This window comes from Micromesistius poutassou (assembly GCF_964030765.1).
Source record: "Micromesistius poutassou genome assembly, chromosome: 6".
In the NCBI taxonomy this organism is placed as follows: domain Eukaryota; kingdom Metazoa; phylum Chordata; class Actinopteri; order Gadiformes; family Gadidae; genus Micromesistius; species Micromesistius poutassou.
In genome coordinates, this window is record NC_140276.1 from 5,373,270 (window position 1) to 5,401,266 (window position 27,997).

The 27,997-nt window shown below is 49.8% G+C and overlaps 1 protein-coding gene across 1 annotated transcript; it reads right to left on the reverse strand.

Moving 5' to 3' along the window:
* Nucleotides 1-1,950: 1,950 nt before the first annotated feature.
* LOC311345176 (transcriptional regulator ATRX-like) lies at nucleotides 1,951-26,660 on the reverse strand. The gene is made up of 30 exons (XM_084469553.1): nucleotides 26,501-26,660; nucleotides 25,085-25,135; nucleotides 24,901-24,947; nucleotides 24,635-24,753; nucleotides 24,474-24,554; nucleotides 24,282-24,391; nucleotides 24,078-24,145; nucleotides 21,367-23,585; nucleotides 21,222-21,285; nucleotides 20,946-21,112; nucleotides 20,446-20,637; nucleotides 20,225-20,342; nucleotides 20,015-20,117; nucleotides 19,619-19,816; nucleotides 19,323-19,464; nucleotides 18,592-18,701; nucleotides 18,218-18,364; nucleotides 17,653-17,830; nucleotides 17,072-17,209; nucleotides 16,489-16,664; nucleotides 15,645-15,762; nucleotides 15,075-15,205; nucleotides 14,747-14,838; nucleotides 14,175-14,317; nucleotides 13,426-13,576; nucleotides 13,107-13,207; nucleotides 11,714-11,822; nucleotides 11,228-11,405; nucleotides 10,447-10,638; nucleotides 1,951-2,712 (listed from the first exon to the last, which is right to left on the reverse strand). Exons 2-30 carry the CDS (start codon nucleotides 25,133-25,135, stop codon nucleotides 2,299-2,301), a joined length of 6,057 nt encoding a protein of 2,018 aa, XP_084325679.1. The 5' UTR covers nucleotides 26,501-26,660; the 3' UTR covers nucleotides 1,951-2,298.
* Nucleotides 26,661-27,997: the final 1,337 nt, after the last annotated feature.

The following is a 27,997-nucleotide window of genomic DNA, read 5'->3' on the forward strand; positions in this document are numbered from 1 at the left end:
AGGGAGGCGTTCGGAGCCACCAGCGACACGGCCGGCCCTGTAGGAATGCCATCGCGAGTGACTGACGGCAGAGGGAGGGTGGTGGTGGTGGTGGTGGAGGAGGTGGTGGTGGTGGTGGCGGGGTGCAGCATCCCGGGCTACCCGAGTCAAGCGCAATCTTGCTGTAACTTGAGTGAGCTCGTTTGTGTTGTGAAACCATTTCAGGACCAGATACAGCAACCGCCCCCCCCCTCGCAAGAAAATAAACAAAACAAAGCCTTCCTTTGACTGGTGGCAGGCCTTCTTGTGCATAGCAGCACACTGTAGCCTACTTGGACTAAACTAACCTCACGCTAGTGAAGGCCAGCAGGGTGCCAATGTATAATTTAGTCTGTGGGCTCTGAGGCGGCTCCTGCCCTGTAATCTGGCCATCCGGTCTGTGTCTGTGTGCGTGTGTGAGAGTGTGTGTGTGTGTGTGTGTGTGTGTGTGTGTGTGTGTGTGTGTGTGTGTGTGTGTGTGTGTGTGTGTGTGTGTGTGTGTGTGTGTGTGTGTGTGTGTGTGTGTGTGTGTCTGAGTGTGTTGAAAAGGGGACATGGGATATTTGGGGCTGGGGCTAAGGGCAGGTGTGTAAGCGTAAACGGAACACCACCTCAGAACATTTCTGCTGCTTACTGGAGGGACACGGTTCGCCACACCTACTCTAATGGGAATCAAGGGCACCACCTACTAAAACCCATCAGAAAAATCCTTGCGTCACTTTCACAATAAAAGGTCGCGCAGACTTGTTCCCGCACACAGGGGGTTGTAGATCGCTGAACATGAAAGAGCAGTGAACCGTGACAGTGACCGCTGTGAGTTAAAGCGGCCGGTACACTGGTCTCAGCAGCTCACATCCGGTGTACAGCCCCATCGATGATGGATTTTAGGGGCCGGCGCCAATACAGATATTCAAAATATAGATTGGACATTATTCGATATGCATATTTTGGTATCATGAGATGATCATTCACCATAGTAGAGGATTTAGAAAGAGGTAATCAAGTTTATAAATCAACATCAATTCTAAACATTTTCATATCGGCAAACCTATATACCGATACAAATATATCGTCGTTAGGTCAATATCGGAGGATGGCCGATATCTCGGCCGGGCTCGAATGTGTTCCGCGCTCCTACTTGACCCTCTGTTATTCAGTACAGCGCCTACACCTCCCTCCTTCTCTATTCCAACCTCGGGACTCTTTGTTTTGCCTGCGATACGACAGCCCCTGCTCTCACTACCGCGGAGGAACAGCAGGGGGTTGGGGGGGGGGAGACGCAAGAAGAGGAGAGAAAACGTTTGCTTGTGACTCAAGGGAGAGCGAGCTGGAAAAATAACCATTAGGGTGAATTAGGCTCTAGGATTACAGGAGGAGGAGGAGGAGGAGGAGGAGGAGGAGGAGGAGGAGGAGGAGGAGGAGGAGGAGGGAGGAGGCTGGGGGCTCCCCTCACGGTCACTCTCCTTCAACGCCTTGTCTACTCCATCTCCCTCCCTCTCGCTCAAATAAATTATTATTACAGACTAATTAACTTGACTGACTCGTTGTACAAGACAGGTTATCAGGGCCGGGGGTGCAAGAAAGAAAAAGGCTGAGGCGGGAAGAAGGGAAAGGAACAAAGAGCCAGGAAGGAGATGCAGCAAAGGACACCAAGACGGGGATACAGACAGGAGCCGAGAGAGGGAGAAGGGTCTCCCATTTCCTATGTGCCCTCTGATATTAAAGCAGTCATTGGTGTGCCAGCAGCACACCCTAGGAAAAGGGTGTGTGTAGAACAAGAGGGCCTAGGGATGACAATGGAAAATTTGTCCTACTGAAATAAAAAAAATAAAAAAATAATATATATATATATATATATATATATATATATAATTAAGGTTTTTGACGATTGACGAATAAAAAACTAAACCTAAAGCACGCTTTTCTTTAGGAGTTCATATCTCGGCTCCGCTTGATTTCAGATTAAGCAGTTGCTTCATAGGGCATCGATTAAACAGGGGAACAACATCAACACATGGTAGAGGCATGGTTATCAAGGTATCAACATGAAGACTATTGTGTGCAATTATGTTGTACCAGACTTGCGTCAGAGTCTTGAAAACACTCAACGGCCTAAAGAGTTGCTTAAAAAAAGAAAAATAATAATTATCTATTCAACTCTTATTTCTAAGAAGAAAAAATTAAGTGGGCCAGAAACATCATTGCAACCTTGGTTGAAACACATCCCTGGTCCTACAGAGGCGAAAACAGCGAATTGGTCCATAGTGGATATCGCGTCAACTATGTTCTGTTCTGCTCAGCCACAGTCATCTGAAAATACTGGGTTACACTGAAGGACCGGCACAACTCCAACCCCCATTTCAACCCCAACGTTAAAACGTCAAAAGATAAAATCTCAAAATAAACAAATAGAAGTAATATCGTAGTGGTGATTTCGACACTCTCAAAACAAAAACAAAACATATCGGCACATAAAAGTCGTAATATCGGCTCATGAGGTCCGTGACTGTTCCCGGGACCGCGCCCTGCCGCCCCGTAGCTCACCTTCTTCTCTGCCTCGTACTCGGTCCAGGCGGCCTTGCGGTCCTCCTCGCTGAGGGCCTCCGACTCCTTGTGGTCCAGCAGGGAGTCGTGCTCGTGGTAGCCCACCAGGTGGTTCTTGAAGCTGTGCAGCAGCTCAGCCAGGACGGGGTCCTACGGGGTGGGGGGGGAGACACCATGGTCATGGTAAATGGACTGCACTTACACAGCGCTTTACAAGCGTTTTACAATATTGCAGTCACCCACTCGTGCACACATTCACACACCGACGCCGGCGGAGTCAACCATGCACGGCGACAGCCAGCCCGTCGGGAGTGGTTAGGGTTGAGGTGTGTTGCTCGGGGACACCTCAGCTAGGAGGAGCCGGGGATCGAACTGGTGATTGTTTTCAACTAGTGTGGAGTTGCTTAGTGGCAAGGGCTTTTGGGATTTGAACCCGGAACCCAGTAGCGGCTGCGAGTCAACGTTCGCAGTCCACCTGGTAAGAAACCTTGAGCAAGATTCCTAACCCATGCTGGCTCCTAAATAAATATTTAGCTCTAAAATTCAGAGCGAGTCACTAGGAATCCAAATCAATTACACCGAATTACGCATAAACCCAAAAACCTTTCAAAACTGCCTTTCCCTCTATATTGGAACAGATGTATTTAAAAAGCAGCGTGTGACAAATTTGTTGCGATGGGTTCAGCAAAAGACCGAGTGAAAGACCTTTCTTTTCCCCCCTCACAGAAAAATGGTCGCGTTCAGATGGCTTAACGTAATCGTGGTTTCCATGACAACACTGTTATGGAAAACAATACCTGAGTTTAGAAACTGAAAAAAGGGTGTGGGGGGGGGGGAGAAAAAGAAAACTAAAAGGGAGTGCAGAGTGCAGAGACTGGCCCCCGGTCAGACAAACATGGTTTAAATTACTCCTCAACAGCTCATGTTTGCTTGTCTTGCCTTACATAAAAATGGAACCCTGCAATCTGGAAACGACACCGTAGCCGTGTTGCATCGCTCTCCTGTACGTAGGGCTATTTACGACCCCCCCCTCTGCAGTGCCTTTGATCGCCCCCCCCACCCAGCCTGCCCCCCATGCCTTCCTTTTGCTCTCCATCTCACCAGTGACAACGGGTTCGCTGCCACAAACAGAATTAATCACAGACGTCATCCGGGTTACAGGGGAAGAGAACGAACACACACACACACACACACACACACACACACACACACACACACACACACACACACACACACACACACACACACACACACACACACACACACACACACACACACACACACACACACACACACACACACACACACACACACACACACGAGAAATTAAGCAGTGATTGCTGAACCGCCATTGCATAAACAGAAAATAAACAGCCGCCCCAGACTGGGCGAAACCGGATCCCTCGGCGAGGGGAGAGAAGAGGGCCACTTGCGGGACCACACAGGGGCCCCCGCGTTTTAGGGCCCCCGAGCAGCCGCAGCCAGAGAAAGATGAGACGAATGATACAGGTAGGAGCGAACAGAGAGAAAGAGAGAGAGAGAGGGAAGAAAGAGAGAGGGAGGGAGGGGGGGGCCTTCTTAGGTCATTCCACGTTAAGACACGAGAGCAGCCGCATGCAGCCGGGCCCCCGGGGGACCTGGAGCATCTGAATGTGATGTACGGAGAAGCAGGAACATGTGGCGATGGGGAGCGCCGTCGGGACAGAACCGGCCCACCCCTAAACACCCAGGAGGAGAGGAGAGGGAGGGGGGGGGGTAGCCCCCACCTCTGCTCATGAATTACAACATAAAAGCACAGAAGACCCCATTGAGGAGGGGAGGGTAGGGGAGGGAGGGGGGGGGGTTCTTCTCTGCAGCCTGAATGTTCTGGGTTCGCGTCGGATCGTTGTTTTTGGTTCTTCCCAAAATGTTCTGGATTTGTTGCACAATTTACATATTTTGAATAACTTGTTACTCCTTAGCATGGTGGAATGCAGTCCCATGGGGTGACAGCTGGTGGGGGGGGGGGGGGGGTGTGTGGGGGGAAACAACATAAATCTTATACGCAATGATTGATTTTCTCACTTGTGGAGAAACCCCCCCCCTGCCCCCCGACCCCAAATGTTTAATTCATTTGGTCAAATTTGATGGCATGAAATAGGAGCCCTTATAGCCTACGCCTCATAATAGGCCAAAGGAACTGCAGGTCAAACAGAACAGACGCTCCCCTCCAGGAGCCAAGTGCATTCTGGGATGCCATAGTAATCCCCACTAGCAACGACTCTGGGGTGGTCCGGTCGATCTCCCGTCCTCCTGCGTTGTTTGTGCGTGTGTGTACATGTGTGTTCTGACCCAGCACTAATGATGCTAGGTAATCGGACCTGAGCCATTGTCAATCCCAAGGAGCCAGCAGAGAAAGCCTATCGTTTTACTGCGGAGAGAGGGCTAAGGGAAAGAGTGAGACAGGAAGAGAAGGAACCAGTCTCTGGGTGGGCAGATGCTTAGAGATGAGAAGAGGCGAATTACCGCAGTCAACGGCAGGCTGCGTTTTTTTTTTTTTTTTTTTTGAGAATGTCTTTGAGTGGAAAAAACTTTTGGAATTCGCCGTCACTATGGACACGTTATTGGGTGTTAAGATAGAAGTGTGAGAAGCACCACATTGTGTCAGAATCTTTTGTAGATAACAAAATGTGCACTCTGTTTTAACCCTTCTCTCACAGGTTCAAATAGTGGTTAGTTCGACTTTAGGCACTATGTACAAGTTACCAAATTCAATTCGAACAACTAATTGCTGGATAAGAAAATGTAAATGCTTCTTTCATACTTGGTCTACAAGTACATAAATACAATGAAAAACCTACCCATATAAAAAGTCAATGCAAATCTGTGCATTCAAAAGTCAAATCGACACAAAAATGACAACCGCACAAATGGGTTAAAAAGAGGAAACAGAAAAAATGTGAAAAGTGGGAAAGCATCTTTTAAAAGAGGAATGATCAAGTGTTTGACAATCCGCCTGCTTGTCTAAAAAGACGCTGAATACGTTGGCTCAGCAGAACCCATTTCGGTTTTCCTTATGCCGCATTCGTCTATCCATACATGAACGGCCGTCCTGCCAGCACTCTGATGTAAAACAGTTTTGAATGTTGCCGCCCCACCCCCCCCCCCCCCACCCCCCACCCCCACCAACACGTCGACCATGATGAAAACGAGCGAGTCACTGTAGAAGTTGGCCTCACGTTGTGGGCTTTACAACCTGGCATGCGAACACACAGACTTTGCCATCAAACTTTAGATGGCGACTAACTGGAAAGGCTCTGATGCATTTAAACATCACCAACCCCCCCCCCCCCCCTCCATGCATTACATGGCCTGCTTCAAGCTAAGGTGGGCACTGGTTCTGCATGACTAAATATTTGGTACTGGTTGAAAACTCGCGACACCATGTAAACACAAAGTCCTGCTTCTAAAGTGGAGAGAATGTTTTACGAAATGATACCCGGGTGTATTCAAGATTTTCACTATATTCCTCTCATTACCACAATACTAAACCCACTTAGGCGACGGAAAAGCATTACAGGGAGTCGGGGGGGGGGTTGGGATTTGGGAGTGGGATAAAAGGGAACACTGGCATTGTACAAAGATTTAGATGTAAAGGAAAGCAGTCAAAAGTGACAAAGACAAAATGGGGACAAACGGTAGGTAGAGAGAAAGGCAGCCGAGTTTGGAGCAGGAAATTAAGAGGCCTTCTCCCTTGTCCCACTGCTCTTTATATTGTTCACTGTATGCTTTTCCTTTTGTCCGGCAAAAGACCTGCACTGAAAGAGATGCCTTTACAAAAACCTTCCTTTTTTCAATACCCCCAGGAGGCTGTGCCTTCAGGGAAACCCTGTTTGACGCACAGGTGCCTTAACCATAGCAACAGACAGGGGGTGCAGTCCCCGACGGCAGGAATGCGAGAGCCACAGATATTTGTAATACCTAAACCCAGTCACAACTACCCCGCCACACAGCTGCGCGCAAAACGATACACGCGGGCCCTGCTGCTCTGCTCTGAACCGTGCCGTGGAGGCAGCGGGGCCCCTTCAGTCACTGGGCAGCAGAAGGCCCCCCCCCCGATCTGTGGGGGCCCAGCCCATGGGGACCATGTTGCCTTTACACCCGCTGGAGCAAAACAAGACAGGGCCAAGGGCTTGGCGGAGCTGTCACTCAGTTAACAAAAGAAACAAAAATCCTGTGAGTCACAGAGGACTGAGCAAGGACAATAAACACCGCCTCCGTCCCATTCTGGGACAAGTTATTATTGTGGCTACTAGTGAGTGTGTGGGGACGGCCAGAGAGGTCACCGGGATGAACAGGGGAGGACACCGCCCGTTACTTCTGCTGCGAGGAGGGGAACCAGACGGGGGCTGGCTACCTTCCAGAGTAACCTTTCTACTGGTGCCCTCAACATTAAGAGTCTAGGAGTACCAGCGAAATATCAAGGAGGATTTGCAAAGTAATACCCCTCTTCTTTTTCAGAACATCGTTATGATTTTATTAAAGTCAGACGCCAATGATAATAATCTTATCATAAACCCTTTAGCAGTCGTTTTTTTTTGCCTGTACATTTTATATAATATTGTCTTGTAACCATCACTAGATGGGATGAAAGCAGGAAAACGCATTAGAACAAATTGGAAATGAAGACTGCTGGTGTATTAAAAGCACATCTTCATAACGGCACAGTCCCTTGTGTTCATCTGAACCTTTCCACAATATGAGTCGTTTTACCCTTCGCACCCCGAGTTGGGGCTGCACACTTTTATTAAATAGAAAACGTGGGCAGCAATGACAGTGGCTGCCCTTACCTCCCGGATTCACTCTTTATATTTTTGCCACTGTGGACCGGGGAGGTTGAATCATGTGAAAAAAATATCGGAGAAGCACACCTTGTACCGCTGTATTGGAGGTCAGATCTGGGTGAGTGTCCAATATCGAAACAAGAAAAAAGTACAATAATTCTGGTCGCACTGCATATGATTTGGTTGCATTTGTGACCGAATGAACGCTTGGCGGGGGGGGGGGGGGGGTTGGCTGGGGACGGTAGATCTGTGGTGGCCAGGAAAAGTCAAGGAGAAGACCTTTGAGAACATGGTGAGAGGGAGATGAGAGTGAGAGGGAGGCAGGGGGGGGATTTTACCATCAAACCAACACCGAAGCTCGAGAAGATTCGGCTCTTCTGTCATTGGTGTCCTTTCCACAGTGCTGGTGGTGCAGAAGAAGGCATGGGGGGCTGGGGGGTGTAGAATCAGAGGTAGAATCTCCTGCCTGGGCGGTGGAGACCCTCTTTCTCATTAGGTGGGTGGGTGGGGGGGGTGGGAGAAGGGGGGGGGGGGGGGGTGGAGTGGAAATGGGTCTGCTTCCTTTTTGTCTCCAATTAGTTTCTCTGAAGAGCAGGAGGACATCTTTAAAAACGGCGGTTTAAATAATGACCCTTCATCAGCCAGGAGAGACCGGAGGGGGAAAAGGAAGAAAAAAAAAAAAGAAAGAGAAAAACAACCCACCCGATTTCTCTTTGAACATTCAGAGGCGGCACGGTGACTCAGGCTAACAGATGGTTCCTGAAGAGGGCAGGGGGGGGGGGCGGCGCGCACGGGAATGGGATAAGGTATGAAGGAGGAGGAGCGCGCTCAGACGAGGAGGAACAACTCGACGGGCGTCGTCTGTCGCGGCGGTGGTAGTGGTGGTGGGGGGGGAGGGGGGGGGGGGGTGCAGGGGAAAGACGAGAGGAGGGAGGGAAAGGGGGGGGGGGACGGGACACCAGAGAACGAGTGCATGACCACGGGCTATCGGTGCGTGCCGCACACTGCAGAAGACAATGTATGGCGAATGCGAGAGACACACAAAAAAAAAATTTTGAAACCGGCCTTCTCTGCATGAGGCGTCCAATAGGAGGAGCGCGTCGGGACACGCAGATTACGAGAAGCCGCCCGAGGGGATAGAAGCGCTGCGTTACCGTCTGGGACGGGAAGGGGTTGAGGACGGCGGCGTTGGGACGCGGCCACGGATGCTGGAAATAGATGTCAGGGGCATCTGCAAATGTACTTAAATAAAAGAAATCAATAGGCCGTCTGTCTTGAGTGTCCGCGGCCAGAGGTCTCCTCTGTCCCTCGCCGTGTCTCTCTCGCCGTGTGTGTGTGTGTGTGTGTGTGTGTGTGTGTGTGTGTGTGTGTGTGTGTGTGTGTGTGTGTGTGTGTGTGTGTGTGTGTGTGTGTGTGTGTGTGTGTGTGTGTGTGTGTGTGTGTGTGTGTGTGTGTGTCGGCGTCTGTGCGTGTGTGTGTGTGTGCTCGCTCGCGCCATATTTGGCCCAAGGTGCCGCGGGGTGTCAGAACCATCTTCCCATTATTCCAGCCAGGGTCGGAATTCCTTCCATGCGAGCGCACGCCCCCGCTGCCACATCGCATTGAAGCCGGCGCCCAAAACGGGGTCGGCTTGTTAAACGGCGCTCGTCAGCCTCTCCGTCCGTCCGCTTTAATACGGTGTCGCGTAAATGTCGCGGGGCTCGTGAAGTTTAAAAAAAAAAAAAAAAAAAAAAAAAAAAGATCACGCACGTCGACCACGCCGCTACAATGAACACATCTTTCCGTGCGCCGATCTTCCAAGCGGTGAGCCGTTCCCAGCTGGAAGCCCGCCGCCTGCCGCTGCGACCGCTAGTGGTCACGGAGTTTGACGGAGAGAGGCCAAAAAAGGATGGGGGGGGGTGGGGGGGGGGCAGAGAGGGGGGGGCCAGAGGATGAGAGGACCAGAGGGCTCTGAGATGGCTTGTGTGTTGAGTGGGGGGGGCGTCCTGCTGAGATTCCGTGAAGGAGTGTGTGGGGGAGTGGGGGGGGGGGGGGGGAAGAGAGGGGGTGTGCTCAGGTCAAGACCTTTGGGAGGATGTGGATGAGAAACACATTTTTTCCCTCCTCCATTAAGGTGCTCAAGAGGCCTCGGTTAACAGTAAGGCAAAAACAAAAACACACAAAACAGCGGGACGATAAAAATCACGAGTAGACCGAGGAAACCATTCTGTTTACAGACCTCTGCAAAATCTAAAACAGCACCGAGAGGAGAACCAACCGTTGAACAAAAGGAAGACGTGTTTAGTGCTGCAGGTACACGAGAAGCAGATATGGAATTCCCTTTTCTTCCCCCGCCCCCCGGAAAAAAAATAATGAAAGAGGACACAAAAGGAAAAACAATGAAAAAAAAAAAATTTGACGAATAAATTGCAGCTGTTTGCACTTGGACGGCTCATCTTAGAACCATGTGTTCGTATTAAAGAGGGAGGTGTCGGGGTGAGAAGGTGACAGTGTGACAGTGCACCTGCACCGAGGCGGGAGAGAGAGTTGGCAGTGGCGGCGCGGCGAACGCCGAATCAAAAGACAATGAGTCGTGGGAAGTGCCAGAAAAATGCCTAGGAGCCGGATCCGAGTTGGACTGGTTATGTGGGCTTAATGACATGGTTCAACACCGCCACTCTTCAAAGTTAAAAGGCAGCCCCCATGCCATGATGGAAAGCTGGCATTTGCGATGGCATTCAGATGCCAGGCACGGAGAAGTGGGTGTTAGGGAATTACCTTTTACAACTGTAATCATTTAATGGGTATTTAGCCTGTTCCTATGCCTGTTTTTAAAAGGTCTGAATAACAACATGTATTGCCAGAACGATTAAATATAACAAAACAAACAAAGATACTAAATATTTCATTTAAGTGTGGTATGGCACGCAGGTGTGGTTTTGAGCCAGGCAAAGGCAGCCTTCCCCATGGATGGATTTCCCGTGCGCGCACACACACACACACACACACACACACACACACACACACACACACACACACACACACACACACACACACACACACACACACACACACAACTGACCTTTGGCAGCACGGGCGTGGCCCTTTTGCTCTTCTTCCCGGTGGGGTCGTCGAGCACGTCGGGCTCAAAGTTGTAGAGCTCGGCCAGCTCGTTCATGGTGAAGTGGCGCTCGATCTGCTGCTGGTCCACCACGCGGTAGGACAGCGACTGCTTGGTCACCTGTCGCTCGTATATCTTCTCCTCCATGGTGCCCTGAGGGGGGGGGGGGGGGGGGGTGGAAGGGAACAAAGTGTGCGGTTTGAGTGACTGGGTGCTGGGGGGGGGGCAAGACACCAAACCCTAACTGCCCCCCAACCCCTTGCAGGGTTGATCCTGCCGCCGGGAGTGTGAATGTGTGTATGAAAGCATCTGCATATGTAGGTATCTGCTAGCATCTGCTAGTGTGGGTAGCTTCTGTGTTTCAAAGCGCAAATTGTCGTCGTGAACGGATTACACCATAGGTTCCCGTCGGCTTGTGTAGGAGTGCCTATTGTCCATTTTCCCTGTGGTCCCTCTGTAACCCTAGGTCATACGCAAGTACGCCCTGCTACGTGATGCCCTCTTGGGGACGGGTCACTCTTGAGCGACCCCTCTTGAAATTTTAAAGGTGGCATTACGCCACCAGGTTTGAGTCTGACGCCCACCTATGATGTCAGAAGAGGCAGATTTTCAAAACACCGTGTAACAGCTAATCACACTCACACCTGGTGGTATAATATGTCGCCTTAACCTCAAAAATTCCTCAAAAAAAAAATTTAAATAAAAAAAAGACTACTGCAAAACATGAACGCTCTAGGCTTACCTGGGCCAGAAAGCGGTAGACGAAGACCGTCTTGGTCTGGCCGAAGCGGTACACCCTGAAGATACTCTGGATGTCGTAGGAGGGGTTCCAGGACGCGTCGAAGATGATGACCCTGTTGGCGGCTACCAGGTTGATGCCCAGGGAGCCGGCTCGTGTGGAGATGAGGAAGAGACGACCCCTGTGGGTAGGGAGGGGAGGGGGGGGGGGGGTGGAAGTGCATGGAAGTCCAGGGAGGAGGAGAGAGAGTTAGGATCACACCGGTCTCACAAAGCATGACGGCATCATACGTTTGGACCAATCACGTTGCTGCAGGCGTTGATGTGTGAGCATGTCATTTGCCAGCACTGTGTGTCTGTAAAAAGGTGGCACCTCACACCTTTTGGATTCCGGGCTCAGGCTCGGTGTCATACACATGGTGGGCGGTGTGGTTCATGGTGCTTCGTTCAGCCTGCACTGTGGGTGGGTGGGGGGGGTCGAGGGGTGTACCTTATGTTGGCGGGGTCGTTGAAGTCCTCCGCCCACTTCTTCCTGGTGAGTGCGTTGGTGGAGCCGTCCAGGCGATAGTAATCGATGTTCCTGAACCACTTGCCCTCACCTGCAGGGAACAATGGGGAGATGTCACCAGCGCTTTCCAGACACATGTGATCGATTGAGATTAAAAAAAAAAAAAAAATCTCATAAAAACATAAGGGGTGTATCGGTCAACCCAACATAGTCTTCATCTTACGCTACTCATCTGAATAGCTTTTCTTTTCCCCTCTCATTTAATTTTTTCCTTGGATTGAATACGAACACATAAGTGGTTGTGTGAGAGTAAGCGGCCACATTTGGCGTTTAAGATGGCTGCTCTGCTCCCCCCCGCTAGCCTTCACAACCAACAATTCAGTATGTTTCCAATTACATCACTGTGATCTTTTCATTACAAATTGCCAACCCTTAAGCAAACATTTTTTGGAGGGGGTATAAAAAAATTCCCCAAAAAAGAGTCAAGGTCTAATCATTTTTTTAAATTAAAGCAAAAACAGCTGCTAAGGCTTAATTAGAAACATGACCTTACACCAGGGGCTACGTACGTGCGTTGGGTTGTGTTACTAAGTGCGGGCGTGCGCGCGAGAGAGTGCACGTCGCGCGTGGGACCGTCCCGCCGCAGTGTGAAAAGCCCAGCCCTGTGCATATGAAAGCGCTGGAGCCTTTCGCCGCGAGAAATAATGTTAGCATTCTTGAAACCTCACACATGGTTGAGCCTAGTTCAAAGACGGCCGTGTAAAACCACAAGTATGGGCCCGAGGACAGACGGCCGCGCCGCCCGCCCGGGGCTCCAATCAATCAGCAGTCAAACCGCGGCGTGGTGATTTTAGCACGTCGTGAAAACTAACGTCGGCCGCTGTTCACACCACGGAGTGGCGGAGCGCGAGGAAACCCCGAGCGTTAAGGGAAACCGGGGAGAAGGCGCATCGCGGCGCACTGGGAGCGCCGTCTCCCCGGACCAGACAACGTCGACAGCGACGCCCGTGGACACGGTAAACGGTTTGGATCCAAAACAGACAGAATAACTATGTAAGAAGACAAACAAAAACTTTGCACGCAAAGGCTTTCCCGGATTACAATTCTTTTTGTATTACTTCCAACCGGATCCGCATGAGCGGAGGAGAGCATGGGCGTCATGGTCTGGAGTATTTTTATTGAACCGACGCAGGGCCGACGTCCATATTTGGAAATCCACCGCTATCCCACCAAGGCCGGACGTGAGGGAACACGAGGACGGTCTCGCGGGGGCATCGGGTTCTGCGCTCTTCAAGGGCGTAGTAAATATGGGAGGGGCGTGGCAAGAGAGGGGGGGGGGGGGTGGGGGGCGCCCTGGTTTCCAAGGCAGGCCTACCTTTGTACGGAGAGGGTTTGCCCTCCTCACGGGCCCGGCCCGCCTGCTCTAGGAAGTCCTCGATCAGGTCCAGGGAGATCAGAGACTGGCTGAACACCAGCCTGGGGACGGAGATGGAGAAGGGTGAGGAGGGGAAGAGAGTGGGGTAAGAGATAAGAGTAAGCATATGCCAGACCGGCTCTGTGATGAGCCCAGACACCAGCCAGCCACGTTAACAGTGGACACACAAACCCTGCCCTCAAAACTAGATGGAGTCTACCTGCACGGACAAGTTCCCCTTCATGACTTTATGAATGATAGTTGTACAAACAGGGCTTACACTTTATCCTCCACCTCCTCCGCCATGCGCAGGATCTCAAAGAGGAGAGAGATCTTCCCGGAATGGTCCAGGATCTCGGCGTCTGCTTCGGTGACGAACTCCTTGTGCCAGTCGGGAGACGGGCTCCCTGGGCCCGATGCAGAGGGCCGAGCTGTGGGGGGGGCGGGGGGGGGGGAGGGTCGGAGCGTCAGAACATCATAGGGCTGTGCAATTAATCTAATTTTGATCGCGATTTCGATTTTTGGGTCAAACGATCTCCAAACTAATATTTTTTTAAGGGTAAGGGTAAATTTCAAAGTTCCCACTTAGAAAGAGTTTTTTTTTTAAGAGAAATGCTGAATAAATGAATCATGTTTTCACACTTAAAAATAATTGTTTGAATAATCATGATTTTGATATCGACCAAAATAATCGCGATTACGATTTTTTCCCCCCCATTATCGAGCAGCCCTAGAACATCGTGGACAACCACGCCCGGTGCCCCTCGCACTTTCACACCGCAACACAAAGTTTGCCAGCCGTTGTTCCAAGTTACTCCCAGGTATCAAAAATGTACACAGGCATACGGACTACCAACATTGATCTGAACGCAACGCAGTCGCACTGGCAACCGCGAGTCGTTGTGTCGGAAGGGCAGTCTCTCGGCTCCGCTCTCCTCCATGAGTCCTTCCACGGTCACTACCCCCACCATCAGTCATGACTGTACAGTAGGTGACCCGCCGACTCTTTTCCCTCCCCCCCCGGCTCACCTTCCTCCACGGGCTCGGCGCGGTTGCGCCCGGCCGGGTCCCCTCCCCGGGAGCTGGTGTTCCACTCCTTAATCACTTCCAGGGCGTCGCTGTCCGAGTCGTCAGAGCCCTTCTTCTTCTTCTTCCCCTTGCCCTTCTTTTTCCTGACGACGGGAACAGAGCGCTTGTGTGAACAAGGTGGAACACGGCTGCAGTTTAGTTCCTAGAGATGGCTCACTGTGGCCGGAGGCAAAAAGGCCGATCGTCTTTTAGAATTGGCATGGTGGTGATTTTAGGTTCTCAGTGGCTAGCCCATAGCCATAGGTTTAGTGAGATTTGACCGTTTTATTGCATTCCAAATTTGTTAAGGATCGAATATTAAAGTGATTTTGGCCATAGACTAGTGCGAGGCTGCTGCCGTTCTCAGGCAAGGGCGGCTCCATTATTGGAATAAAGGTTGTGAGGTAAAGTTAGGATAGGGTACGACCGTATATTTAACAGTTCATGGTATCGCTCTAGGGTAGGCGATTCACCCATTGTTTTGAAAAGAACACACAATATGCAAACAGGATGCAAACTACTCCCGCTTTTACTTTTTCTTGTCGTCTTCCGAGCTCATGCTCATGGAGGACTCCTCGGTCTCCGAGGCGATGAACTCCTCCATGCTGTCCTCGTCAAAGTATCCCTGCGCCGGAGAGCAGAGAGTCAGGCACCGCCGCGGCCCGCGATAGGGGCGTTGGACTTAAGAAAATACACTTTCCATACACACTTCATGTGACGTGCAGTATTGCACCTGCATTCTGTGGCCATATTTGACCGTGTCATCTTTTGTTTTAATAAGACAATCCCAATAGTCATCTGGATCTAGTTCCTTTTCTTGTTCACCCTGGTTCGGGGACGGTGGCCCCCCTCGGCCCTCACCTTGTTCTCTTTGCTGATGTAGTCCAGCTGAAGGCACCAGGGATGGGTCCAGATCCTGCTTAGCATCTGGAAGTCCTGGAAGAGTTTGGTTCCGGCGCGCCCCCGGCCTCCCTCGTTGGCGTTTCCCACACCTGCGCGCGGGTAGAGACGTGTTAAGACAGCGCGCGTGCGTGCGTGTAGCTGCCTTACAACCCAATACACTGAACACAATGTGGCTGTTAAAGCTGGCATCAGGTGAGCTTTTACATCAAGGTAGTACACGTTATACACAAGAAGTCTGCCTGGCCTTCCCTGCCTCTGCTTCGACCCCCTCCCCACCCAGAGTGGCTATTGGCCTCACCCTGGGTTAGATAGCTTCTCAGCCACCACATCGGTAGTGTGGACTCTGGTAAACCCAGCTTAATGCATCACTGCACACATGCATTGTCCATCCACATAACCAGATTTCCTGCGGTGGTAATACTAGCCACCCGTCCTGTCCCAACTGCACCCTTCATTAGAGAAGGGAATCGGGGTTTTTACAATCCCATGGCATTCATACACAACCACCCACACACACACACTGCTCACCTGTAAAGTTCTCCAGGTAGTACCTATAAAGTTTACACTGAATGGGCGTCACCCTCACAGCGAGCACATACTCGTGCTTCGGAGGCAGGAACTTGGTCAGTGCTGTGTAGTCCTTTCTCTGCGCAGAGGGAATGGGAACAAGAAACAAAACAACGTCACCATTTCTGGAGGTCCAATCACTGAAGTTGAAGGCCACAGGAAACAAGATTTTTTTCCTACCCATCATGCAAGACAAAAGACCGTCGGTTTCAAGACACAACACCAAATTACAGCCAGCAACATAGTCCATCGCAGAGGCCAAAGTATACATGTTGGCGAAAAATCTCAATAAAAGCAATGAGAACGGATCCAGGATCCCTCGAACGCGGACATCCGTGGTCTTTCGATAACCCAGGTGGGCGGTCACCCAAGTACTGCCGCCATCCCTTTAAGCCATTGCCTTAAATTCCTCTAAATCACAGGGGATCTATTGAGCCATACTGAATGGTGGTTAACTCCCATTTCAACCGGCTATGCTTGCCAGCTGGCTAACACCATATCATTTCACATCAACAGAACACCTCAATGTGTGTTGCCAACCAGTCATTTAACGTTATTCCCTATTCAGTCGTGTAGCAGTCGTTCCATCCAAAGTGAATTACAGATTATAGTGAATTCTGATGAATGTTTTAATGGGAGCTGGTAGGGTTACGGGAAATCAAACCCGCTGTCTTCCGGCTGGGAGTCACACACTCCCACACTATTTCTCCCCGTACAACCCTGACCCCATCATCATCATTTTGCCAGAATTCTTCCCAGTTTCCTCTGGCTTGTTCCTAGTTTCTCCGGGGAGCGATCGGCTGACCTGAACGCAGCCGGCCAGCATCTCGTAGAGGATGTGGGCCCTCTTCTTCATGACGCGCACGTCCTGCTCCGTGGAGTCGGCACACTGGCCGTTCTGGATGGGGTTGATGAAGCGGTTCCTGAACTCCTTCACGGAGCCCAGAAGGTTCTCCTTGATGAAGTTCACCATGCAGTGATCTAGGGAGGGGGAGGGGAGGGGGGGGGAGGGAGAAGAGGGTGGAGGCACGGTGAGATCCGCCGTAACGGAACACGCTGAACCAGGATTTGGATCTGAGGGGAAAGGGTCAACACAAACCCTGGAAGATACGAGGTCTGCCTCAACACGATAATAGAGCTTGAAACCTTTAAAATAACTTGGAATGCAAGTCTATGCACGGTGTCATTTCACCTTTTATTTTACGGTTTAAAAAATGATTGCCCATTTCTGATTCTCCTTCAACTCGAAAGCACTTTGAAGGGCCTTTGTATTTGGTTTAGGGTATTCTAAAAATACATGCGCCTTGCTATTCCCACCGTCATCCATTCCGTGTGGCGTGTATATCTGGTGGGGTGGGAGGCTGAAGTCGTTCAAACCAGAGACTCACACTCTATGAGGTTGTTCTGCAGGGGGGTTCCGGTCAGGATCACTCTCCTGCGGGTCTTGATGGAGTTCATGGCCTTGGACACGGCAGACGCCTCGTTCTTGAGGATGTGGCCCTCGTCACAGATCACAAAGTCCGGACCTGAGGGGGCAGGGGGGACACACACACACACACACACACACACACACACACACACACACACACACACACACACACACACACACACACACACACACACACACACACACACACACACACACACACACACACACACACACACACACGTTGATGAAGAGCTAGGTTTCAGAAGGGGTTTCCAATAAAGTGTATTTCTACAGTTGGCCGTCTAGACACGGTGGTGTTTTGAAAGTGTCAGACACTTTTCTGAACATTGGGTGTTTTGGCGCGTCTCCCCACCAGGGGAACGTTTTCAGAACGCCTGGGAACAAGGTTAAGTTCTGGTCGAGTTTGTGTTCCATGTTAGCGAATGACGTGCTTACAGATCCCCGCCTAGAGCTACACTGTAGATCATTTATCTTAAGTCTGATTTCAACACACACACACACACACACACAAAGACATACCGGGATCCACCAGAGTCTTCTGGAAGGTCTCCTTGAGCTTCTTGCTCTTGATGTTCCGGCCCTGCGTGAGGTTCCGGTACATCTCGTAGCCGATGATCATGATGCCCCCGTCCTCCTGCCACCGCTGCAGGGCGTAGGCGCGCTCCTGGGGCCTCTTCACCGTCGCCAGCTCCGTCACCTGGGGTCCAGATCAATACATTAATGAAAACAAACGTGACCCAATGGAAAAAGTGAAAAGGGTGATTCGAAACGCAGAGGTAAATGGTAAATGGACTGCATTTATATAGCACTTTTATCCAAAGAGCATTACAATATTGCCTGACATTCAACAAACCATCCATGCACACATTCACACCGACGGCGGTGTCAACCATGCAAGGCGACAGCCAGCTCGTCGCGAGCAGTTAGGGTGAGGGCGTCTTGCTCGGGGACACCTCGACACTCAGCTAGGGAGGAGCCGGAGATCGAACCAGCAATCCTTACGGTCACCAGCCAACCCGCTCTACCTCCTGAGCTATTACCACCCCCAGAGGTGCACGAGTGAGCGAGCGACGTCAATAAGTACCTCCAAGCTCTCCTCGTCCTTCATCCCGTGCTGCCACTTCTCAAACTCGTTGAGCCAGTTGAGGACCGTGTTCAGGGGGCAGACCACCAGGGCCGTGGAGAAGTTCAGCTTCTCGCAGAGCAGCATTGTGTGGAGGAACGTCACCACCTGCAGGGCAAAACGCAGAACTGCATTCAGACGACTCAAAAAACAACCCGTCCTCAGACGACAAGGGGCGGTTGCTATGGCCGTCGGGAAAAAAAAGGGAAGCTTTGCATAGATACAAGCCCAGAAAACGTTTTTGCTTGAACATAGAAATCACGGACGTCAGAAAGGCAAAGGGTCGGTGAAAAGGTTAAAAAAAAGGAAGGAAGGACAGGCGCTCCGCCTCGTACCTGCAGGGTCTTCCCCAGGCCCATACAGTGGGCCAGGATGCAACCAGAGCCAGAGGACTTCTCCGTCTTCTTCAGTGACTCGCAGCAGCAGTCCCAAATAAACTGCACACCTGGGGGGCGAGAAGCAAAGGGGCGACACAGATAAAAGGCTCACTGGCCAGTCTACTTCAGAGAGGGTCAGTGATACCCTGGATGCAGCCCGGGAGGAGGAAAGGTGTGAGGAATAACCGTTAACCGATAAGAATAAATGTGCTACAAAGATGGCTGATCGTGTGTGACCCCGGGAAGCAGCTTAGCATGCTTTTGGTTGGTTTAAAGTGCTCCCAGTGACAACAAATCCACAGCCCTGTCGGTCGTGCAGTTTCTCAAAGTGGCACAACGCACTAGCGAGTGTGAGGATTACCCCTCCGGAAACGGTCTCAGTTGAGAGGATAAGGGCTGAAGTTGCTACTTGCTAAAAGTGTGTCTGCATTTGGCTGAAAGACATAACAGAATCCATTAAGAGTACATCACGGACCGACTCGCTGATTCAAAGTAACAGCATGCAACAATGTTCGAACACAAAATGAATGGATGCCAGACCTTTCTTTTCACGTGCCAAGGCAGCAAAAACCGGAAATCGGGCTCTAGGTTGAAAAATCCTAATGTTTAATCCTAATGCAAAAATGATATTCTTGGTCTACGGTTAAACGGCTGATTAACATGCAGGTTAAACTGACATAGTTTCTCACCCTCGACCTGATGCGGTTTCAGCTTGGTGACCAGCTTCTTGTGCACCTGCACCATGACCTCCTTGGTCTCTTCATCCTCATCCAGCACCATCTTCAGGGTGACGGGACAGTCCATCTGACTGGCTTCCTTTATCTCCGCCGTCTGAAAGGAGTGTAGACGGAGAGCGGGTGAGTTCCACATATTCCTTTGCCCGATTGTTCCTCTGTTCCTTGATTTTGGCCAGGAGCAAACTGTATTCAACTTTTTTTTTTTGACATGTTTGTGTGATTTGGGGGGCATAACTGGTTTACTTTACTTTTGATACCTCTATCATTTTTTCCCTCAGCATCTCCCTCTCCGCGATGCGCTGCCGCCGGTCCTCCTCCTCTTTCAGAGCGTCCCTGGTCTCCGTGCGCAGCTTGTCGTCCTTCAGGATCTTGCGGATCCTCTTGCGGCCCTTGGGCGTGTCCTTATCGTCTCCGTCTTCATCGTCCCCGTCTTCATCGTCACCGCTCTGCGAGCAAAAGAAAACGAAAAATGCATCTTGTTTCTTTTATTGAGATACGATCGCCGGGGACAAGACACACACACACACACACACACACACACACAGGTCAACATGCGACCCCCCCCACCTGCGCGAAAGGAGTTTTCTTTTTAAGTACAGGAGAAAAGAATCAAGAAGCAATTCGTCACACAGAGCTGCAGCTACCTTCTCGTTGCTGGACGAGGAATCCTGGACTTTGATTCGGCGCCGCTTCTTCTTCTGTTTCTGCTTGTAGCTTCGCTTCTCCTCTGCTTTCTTTTTGGACGCCCTGTCGAGCCGAAACAGAGGATCCAGGTCAATGGACGGTGGGTGCAATAGCACTCGACGCACTGGATTTGATTTTTATGGAGTGTTCAACCGGACACGGGGACCTACCTGGTCTTCCTGCGTTTGCCGTCCTCTTCTGACCCGCTCAGCTCCTCGCTCATCACAGACTCGTCGTCGCTGGCGGATCCGGACTTCTCAAACTCAGAGTCTGAGTCGTCACTGCCGACTGATCAGACCCCCACGAATGAATTAAGATTGCATTTGTAACGCACGTAGACAAATCCGAGGGCACAGCTGATGAATCACACACAAGCAACATCAAAACAAACCTTTCCGCCATCCTCGTTTCTTCGGGTCCTTGTTCTTCTTGCCCTTGACTCCTGACTTCTCGTCCCCCGACTCTCCTTCGCTCAGTGTGAGTTTGTGGCGCAGCAAGGCGTGGCGCCGCCCCTTCTTCGTGTCTCCGTCGGAGGCGGAGCCTCGCTGGGAGTCCTCCTCGTAGTCGTCGTCGTCGTCGTCGTCTGGAGAGGGGGGGGGGGGGGGACACGGGGTATCGTGTGTGAGCGAGAAAAGGCAACCAAGTTAAGCCATCTCTACAGCACGTTTCACCGACGGGAGGTTGTATTGCAGTGATTTACAATACAAAAAGCAGTGAAACAGACCCCACATAATTGCCAAACAGAACTGACATAGTGGTATATAAAAGGATTTTCAATAAGGATTTAGACACAGAGAGCGTTCCAGGTTCAGCCACCGGGTGCCCCGAAGGAAACAAATATAACCATTGTAAACAGGAGGGGCCGCGCATCGTTTGAGAAAGGTGTGCTACCTTCCTGATCTTCATCTCCATCTTCCTCCTCGCCATCGTCTTTTTTCTCCTTCTTTACTTTCTTGGATTTCTTGTCTTCGTTATCTCCCCCTTCGCCGTCTGAGGAGCTGTCATCACCAGACGAGTAGTTGGACTTTATTTGTGCCAGAAGCATTTTCTTTGCAATCCTAAAAGGGAAGGAAGAGAAATGGGTCGAGTCAATTCCTAGTTACATTCATCCCTTATTGGGTTAAGACAGGATAACCATTAACCACAAAGTTTAGCTTTCATGCGTACCGGTTTTCAGCGTCGTCATCATCTTCCCCAGGCTGAGAGCCGTCTTTATTGCCATCTTCATCCCCTGCACACACAAAAGCGTCAACATACTGTACACAATCTGAGGCCACAAGATTCAGTACTTTCTGATGGCCGTCGCCCCTACCTGAGGACTGATGGAAGTTGCCGCTTGCTGTGGCCACGTTCTCCTCCACGAGAGGCTTGATCCTCTGCTGGTCGCTGTCCTCTCCGGAGTCCTCCCCATCGACGGCCCCATCCTCCTCCTCGTCGCTGGAGGACGACTGCTTGGACGGCCCTTTAGCCTTCCTCGCCTTGCGCTTCTTTTCGTAGGACCTTTTCCGATCCCCGGCCTTGGCGTCGGGAGACTCCTTGACTTCTTCCTTCTTCTTCTTCATCCGGCTTGACCTTCTCTTGGTGTCCTTCTCCGGCTCAGAGTCCGACGACTCTGAGCCGCTGTGCTTCTTCTTCTTGGAGGACTTCTTGGATGCCACAGAAGAAGATTTACTTTTGCCCTGCTCCTGAGGGTCAGAGTCAGAGGTGTCTGACTTCCTCTTACGCTTGCTCGGGTTTTCCTTCTCCTTCTTGTCCTTCTTGTCCTGCTTAAACAGGCACTTCTTGGCACTCTTTGTGACCTCCTCTTCAGCGGAACTGTGCTCTTCCGCCGCCTTCTGCAGCAGTATGTCGGGCACCTCGTCTGAGTCGGACTCCGCCTCTTTGTCCTCTGGCGAAGAGGTCTTGGTCCGTTTTCCGTTTTTGGTCTTGGTGCTACTGGACTTGCCGGACTTCTCAGCCTTGTCCCGGTTCTGCTCTTCTGCCTCTGAGGAGTCCTCCTTGGCCTTGTTCTCCGCCTGCTTCCTGAGTGGTGTGGTCTTCGTCCGGCTGGAGCGACGCTTACTTGGGACGCCATCGGTTGGAGTTCCATTCCTTGGAGTTCCATTCCTATCCTCAGCACCCGAGTCCTTCACCACCTCCTCTTCCTCCACCTCATCCTCGTCCTCCTTTTCTCCATCCTCTTCCTCTTTTTCTCCATCCCCTTCGACCACCTCCTCCTCCTCCTCCTCCTCTTTTTCCACTTCATCCTCCTCGTTTTCTACTGCATCCTCGACCTCGGTCTTCTTCCCTTCCTTCTTCTTCTTGCTCTTCCTCGGGGTTTCCACCTCCTTGTCCTTGTTCTTGCTCTTGGACCTGGATCTGGAGGACCTGGAGGATCGTGAGCTGCACGTCGTCACCACCGGCACGGGGGTGAGTTTGACGATGAGGTTCTTCACCTTGGGCTGGTGCCGCTGGGAGTTTGCCGCCGCCGCCGCCGCCGCCTTATCCTTGGACACCGCGCCCGCTTCGTCGCTGGCGCCGTCGTTGGCCGCGTCGTCAGTCTGCGAGAGCATGGAGGAGTCGGCGAGGCTCTCCACCATCTGGAAGAGCTCCTCGGGCACCGAAGGGGGAACCGAGACAATGTCGTGGTCCAGAGACATCTCGTCCATCGGCATGTCGTCGTCATCGTCGTCGTCGTCGTCATCGTCGTCCTCAGACTTCACCGTCACGTTGGCCTTGCCGGTTCCCGTTACCGCTCCCTTTGGCTCAGCCTCGGGGGAGCGATCGCTGTCCTCATCACCATCACCCTCCTCTTCCTCGTTGTCCTCCTCGTCCTCCTCTGGCTCCGCCGCAACCGCGGCGTCCCCAGCGGCGTCCGCGATGTCATCCACGAGGTCCGTGTCCGCGGCGGCCACGTCCTCTGTGCTTTTCCTGTGCACGTGTAACCCTTCGTCGCCGTTCTGCAACTCCATGTTCTTGAACTCGGGCTCCAGCGCGTCCTCCAGGGCAGTGTGGGCCTTTTTCAAATCGCTGAGCACCGATTTGAAAGCGTTCAAGTGTCTATACCTGATGGAGTTGTCCCCCTGTTGTGCCCCTCTTTTCTCGCTCGCCTGCTGGATGAACTGAATGAACGTGTTGTTGAGACCCGCCGTCGTCTCCACCAGCTTCTTGGCCTTTTTGACGAGCTCTTTGGAAACGTGCAGCTTCTTGTAGCAGAAGGTCATGGTCCCAGAGTCCTCGCCGTGCTCCTTTCCGTTGACGGCTTTGTGTCTTTTCACGTCCTTGCTTTTGTGCTGCTTGCCGTCGCGCTCCTGACTTCTCTCTGGCTTACGCTCCTTGTTCCACACCGTTTCCAACTTCTCCATGATGCGCTGGCATTTGGAGGTTAAGTCCGAGAGGGGCTCAGAGGTGCACACGTAGCAGTGCCACTTTGAGTTCTCGTTGGTGATGACGGACAGCTCCTTGCGTCCCAGGTTGCGTAGAATGCACTTCTTACAGAAGGCGTTGTTGCAAAAGTCGCAACAAATCAGTTTGCCCCCTTCAGCACACCACCTAATAAAAAGGGAAGAGTTGAGATTGTTACCCAAATTCAAGGTTAGTTTTTAATTATTTTGTCGTAGTCTTTATCCAAAATGTTATATTGTCTTGAACCTTGCATTAAGACTTTTAGATTTGTACCACTGTAGTTACCTGTATAATACCCCAGTATTATACAGGGCTTACTGGAAAATGGTCTAAGTTTTATTTTCCGTGTTCAAATAAAAGGATACAATATTGCCATATTTATGATACAAAAAGAAAATTGTCCAAGTGGTCAACCATCCAAATGAATTTAATGATTAAGTGTACCAATTATTTGTTTTAAATTGATAATAACAGAATTCTAATGATTCAGTCAACACAAATCCATTTTGATAAAATATAAACAAAAATAAAGATCTTATTCTTAAGTGATTGAGCACCTAAACATGTTTATAACAACATATTTTTTTAAATTGATGAATGTGGTTATGAGGTTACACATTTTCAAATAAGACAACGTACCTGCACTGCTCGTCCATTCCGTCCGAGTCTTTGCTGATGTCATCACTTCTGTAATACTTGTAACACGACTAGACACAGTGACATTCTCAAATCAATATACAGGTAATGCATTTACATGAATGACGGCAACACTGACTACATTTGGTAACTGAACATGCCAAAACACTTGCAACTGCAAGGGTGGAAAACAAGAGAAAAAACTACCTTGCAAATAAGCACTTTGAGCACAGGATGCTCAAGAACAGAGTTGCGTTGGAACTGATTAACTTGCTGCCCGCACGCTGTGCAGTTGACCTTCTTCTGCAAGGCATCATCTGTAATAGGGAACGGGTGGTAAAATAAAAATACATACACAGCCTATACTGTATGGCGAGGGGTAAAGTTATACACCCTTACCTGTGTTGCACTGTTTAAAATCCACTCTGAGCTTCATCGCTCCTTTATTTTCATTCACAACTGGCCTCATCACCAAGGTCGCTAGAGGAAACATTTAATACATTTAGCATCAAACTAGCGAACACAACGTTGTCAATATGATGCAACTGAACCACTCTCACTTTTGGAAACGCTGCCTCCGTTGCTCTCTGAAGGATTGTCAGAAGCGACGTCATTTTCTGACTCTTCCGAACTGTCCGATTGATTTGCTATAGTGGGAGGATCTTCAGTGGCCGTCAATCTACAAACATAAGAATTTTGTGGCCCGTAGTTAGGCTAAAGCAGTACTACTGTGCCCATGTGTGTGTGTGTGTGTGATAAAATGAATGAGTCACAACCAATGGAAAAAAAAGGATGTGCTAGTGAAACTAGCAAATGCACACTTTACCTCTTCTTACGAGAGGAGTTCTTCATAGCTTCTGTCGAGCTGCCAGGCTGAGGAGAATAAAATTTCATTCATTTTTATAGCATAACATATGGGCTAATGGATTCAAATGTCTAAAAATATACTTTTTGTTCTTAAAAGATTGCATGTCATTTAAAATCCTAAATAATAAATAAAAAAGCTTTACCTCCTCTGCCATCTCTGTCCCTTGATCTGAGGGGGATTCGCAAGAAGCCATCTGTATGGAAATAAAAAAAATATATATTCTTATTATTGTTTATGGGTACTACATTAGGTCGAAAGGATTTCTAATGACTCAGCTTGAGCCACAGGTTCACCTGATTTCGGTCTACATCACTTCGTGCGCGCTATGTTTTAGGGAAATTCGGAGCCAATGTGGACGTGAAAGAAAATAAATAATAAAGTAAAAACCCGGTAGTTTACCATAATTTCTGTATCCTGTGTCAAATAAACAGAATATATTATTAAACAAGATGAGAACACCATTAAACATTGGTTTCTTCCTTTTTGTAATTCTACAGGTCCCATTAGTCCAACATAATTTGAATGAATAAATACTCCAAAATAAGAAAACGCATTGTGCAGTTCGAAAATCAGAGGCAAGCTTTCCATTTCTAACATGTTACTTAGCATTGTAAGTAGACTTTAATCCACGAAAGGAATCATTTTATTTCGGAGTAGAAGCCTGTTGGTGCGACGGCTCGGCCATTGTTTACATTGGCGTTTCACGTCATCATAATGTGCGCATCATGATGATGATGAGACCGCTGGCGAATTGTTGATCCATCAGCTCAGTCATACAAACAAACCGAAGTGTCCGTCCCCCCCGTCCCCCACCACCTCCACCGAAGGCCCTTATGTCACCAGGCATCCCATCCTTCAAACGAGCAAGTCCCCACCATGAACACATTTTAGCATGACCTGCATGACCATGCCCCATTGTGTCATTGCAACAATGCAGTGAGCCCAATGTTTTGACAGAGCGCTCACATTATCATCATCCTCATCAACCTCATCATCATCAGTACCGTTAGGAGCTAGCATCAGCAGCCTCCTCACTGCACAACTTATCCACCCGTCATTGCATGTTGCCCGGGCGACGTTGCAGCCTTAACGGTGCATGGGTAAGTGCATGCATGTGCATGCACCTAAAAATGCAAACAAGGGGCCTTCTTACACCCGCTGACTCAACGCCATGGCACAAGCTAGCGCAGAAACCGCGGGGTGTGCAGGGGAATAGCAACATCTGGGCTAGCTGCGCTAGACTTCCCTATGCCGACAGCTATACGTTAGCCTCCGGATTATTCAGGCGTCCGCAAATAAGTGCTCTTTGAGGAAAGGCGGTTAAAAAAAATAAATACGCACCTGGGTTTTTGTTTAAGGAATAGCCCTGTGGTACGCAGATAGACGATTATCGTTGTTGGGTGCTAGGGATCTAATGTGCCGGCTACGCACATATCAGTGCTGCTAGGCCAACACACACAGGCGATCACTGGAGGCTAAGTTAGCTGTAGCAAACTTAGCAACCTGGATTGATGCGAAATTAAGTCGTCCCACTAAAAAAGCGCGAATGCGTTCATACCTCCTCTCCAGGGCGGGCGTTTCGTGATGGGCAGACACACGACTAGTCGGTGCCACGGTCAATCCAATTCCAGCTAAGCTTTTTTTTCGATGTCACTGCGCGGATAAAAACATCACATAACCAAACGAGTCCGGTCAGGGCAGACAAAGCACGGGGACCATCTTGCCGGATGGCTGTGGACGCAGTAAAATGGCGCATCTAGAGCAGATACTTTGAGCCATTTCATTGGTTGGCCGCGTTGGGGAAAAAAAAGTGCTTTCTGAATGGCTGAAGTTCTTGGAGGCTTGATCATAATACTTGCAGAACGGCCGGAATGGAAACTGTGTTTGTGTACATACAACGTCCGTGTTGAATTGATGGCACTCATTAAGACAATGATATGTGTCAGTGAGCGCTCATCTTGTTTTTATTCTAGGTTGTTCTGTGTGATTCTTTATCCTTTATCCTTTATCTGTGTATTGTTAGCTTTGGCCCTTATCTCATCGCAACCTTTTCAACCTAGAGACTTGAGAGACTTTAAAATGTTCATCTTATATTGGAATATGGCGCTTGTATTCAACCTTTGGAGTTATTTATCATTTAAGGCTAGCCCTATTACGTGCGATGAGATTACATTAAATACAGTAAATCCAAGTTTAAAATGCTAGTTTTGAATTTGAATGTGAGATTGAAGTGTATTATAAACGTTAATTGCATTTAATCGCTAACGAGAGCTATATAGCATGTACTGTCCACCAGAGGGCGTGGACAACCACAGTAACCGAGAAAGCTCAGGACTGTGTGTGTGTGTGTGTGTGTGTGTGTGTGTGTGTGTGTGTGTGTGTGTGTGTGTGTGTGTGTGTGTGTGTGTGTGTGTGTGTGTGTGTGTGTGTGTGTGTGTGTGTGTGTGTGTGTGTGTGTGTGTGTGTGTGTGTGTGTGTGTGTGTGTGTGTGTGTGTGTGTGTGTGTGTGTGTGTGTGTGTGTGTGTGTGTGTGAGAGATTAAACAGTTTGTACCCATTCCTTTAAACTCCTGCAAGGGGTGTACCATATAGCAATACACACACACACACACACACACACACACACACACACACACACACACACACACACACACACACACACACACACACACACACACACACACACACACACACACACACATCCTTCTACTAAACATCTTTGTATCCCTAATCTGATTTGTGGGTTTTATGGTTTTATGTTTAGTTCTGTATGACACATAAGTTATAAGTTCACATATAAGTTCACATAACAACACGTACAAACACTTAATAAAACAATTTAAAATACTAAGGTTGTAAGTAGGAGTATGATTAGCCAGGCTATGTGAAATCCATTTCTAAGTTAAAGTGAACTTTGTCTCATAACAAAATAGTAGGAGGCTCCAAACCAATACTTTTTTAAGGTAAGCCTACCGATCTTCAGCTTGATGACTAATTAGGCCACACTGGGTCCTTACTAGGCTCTCAGGAAATAATGACGCGTAGATGATCTAAAA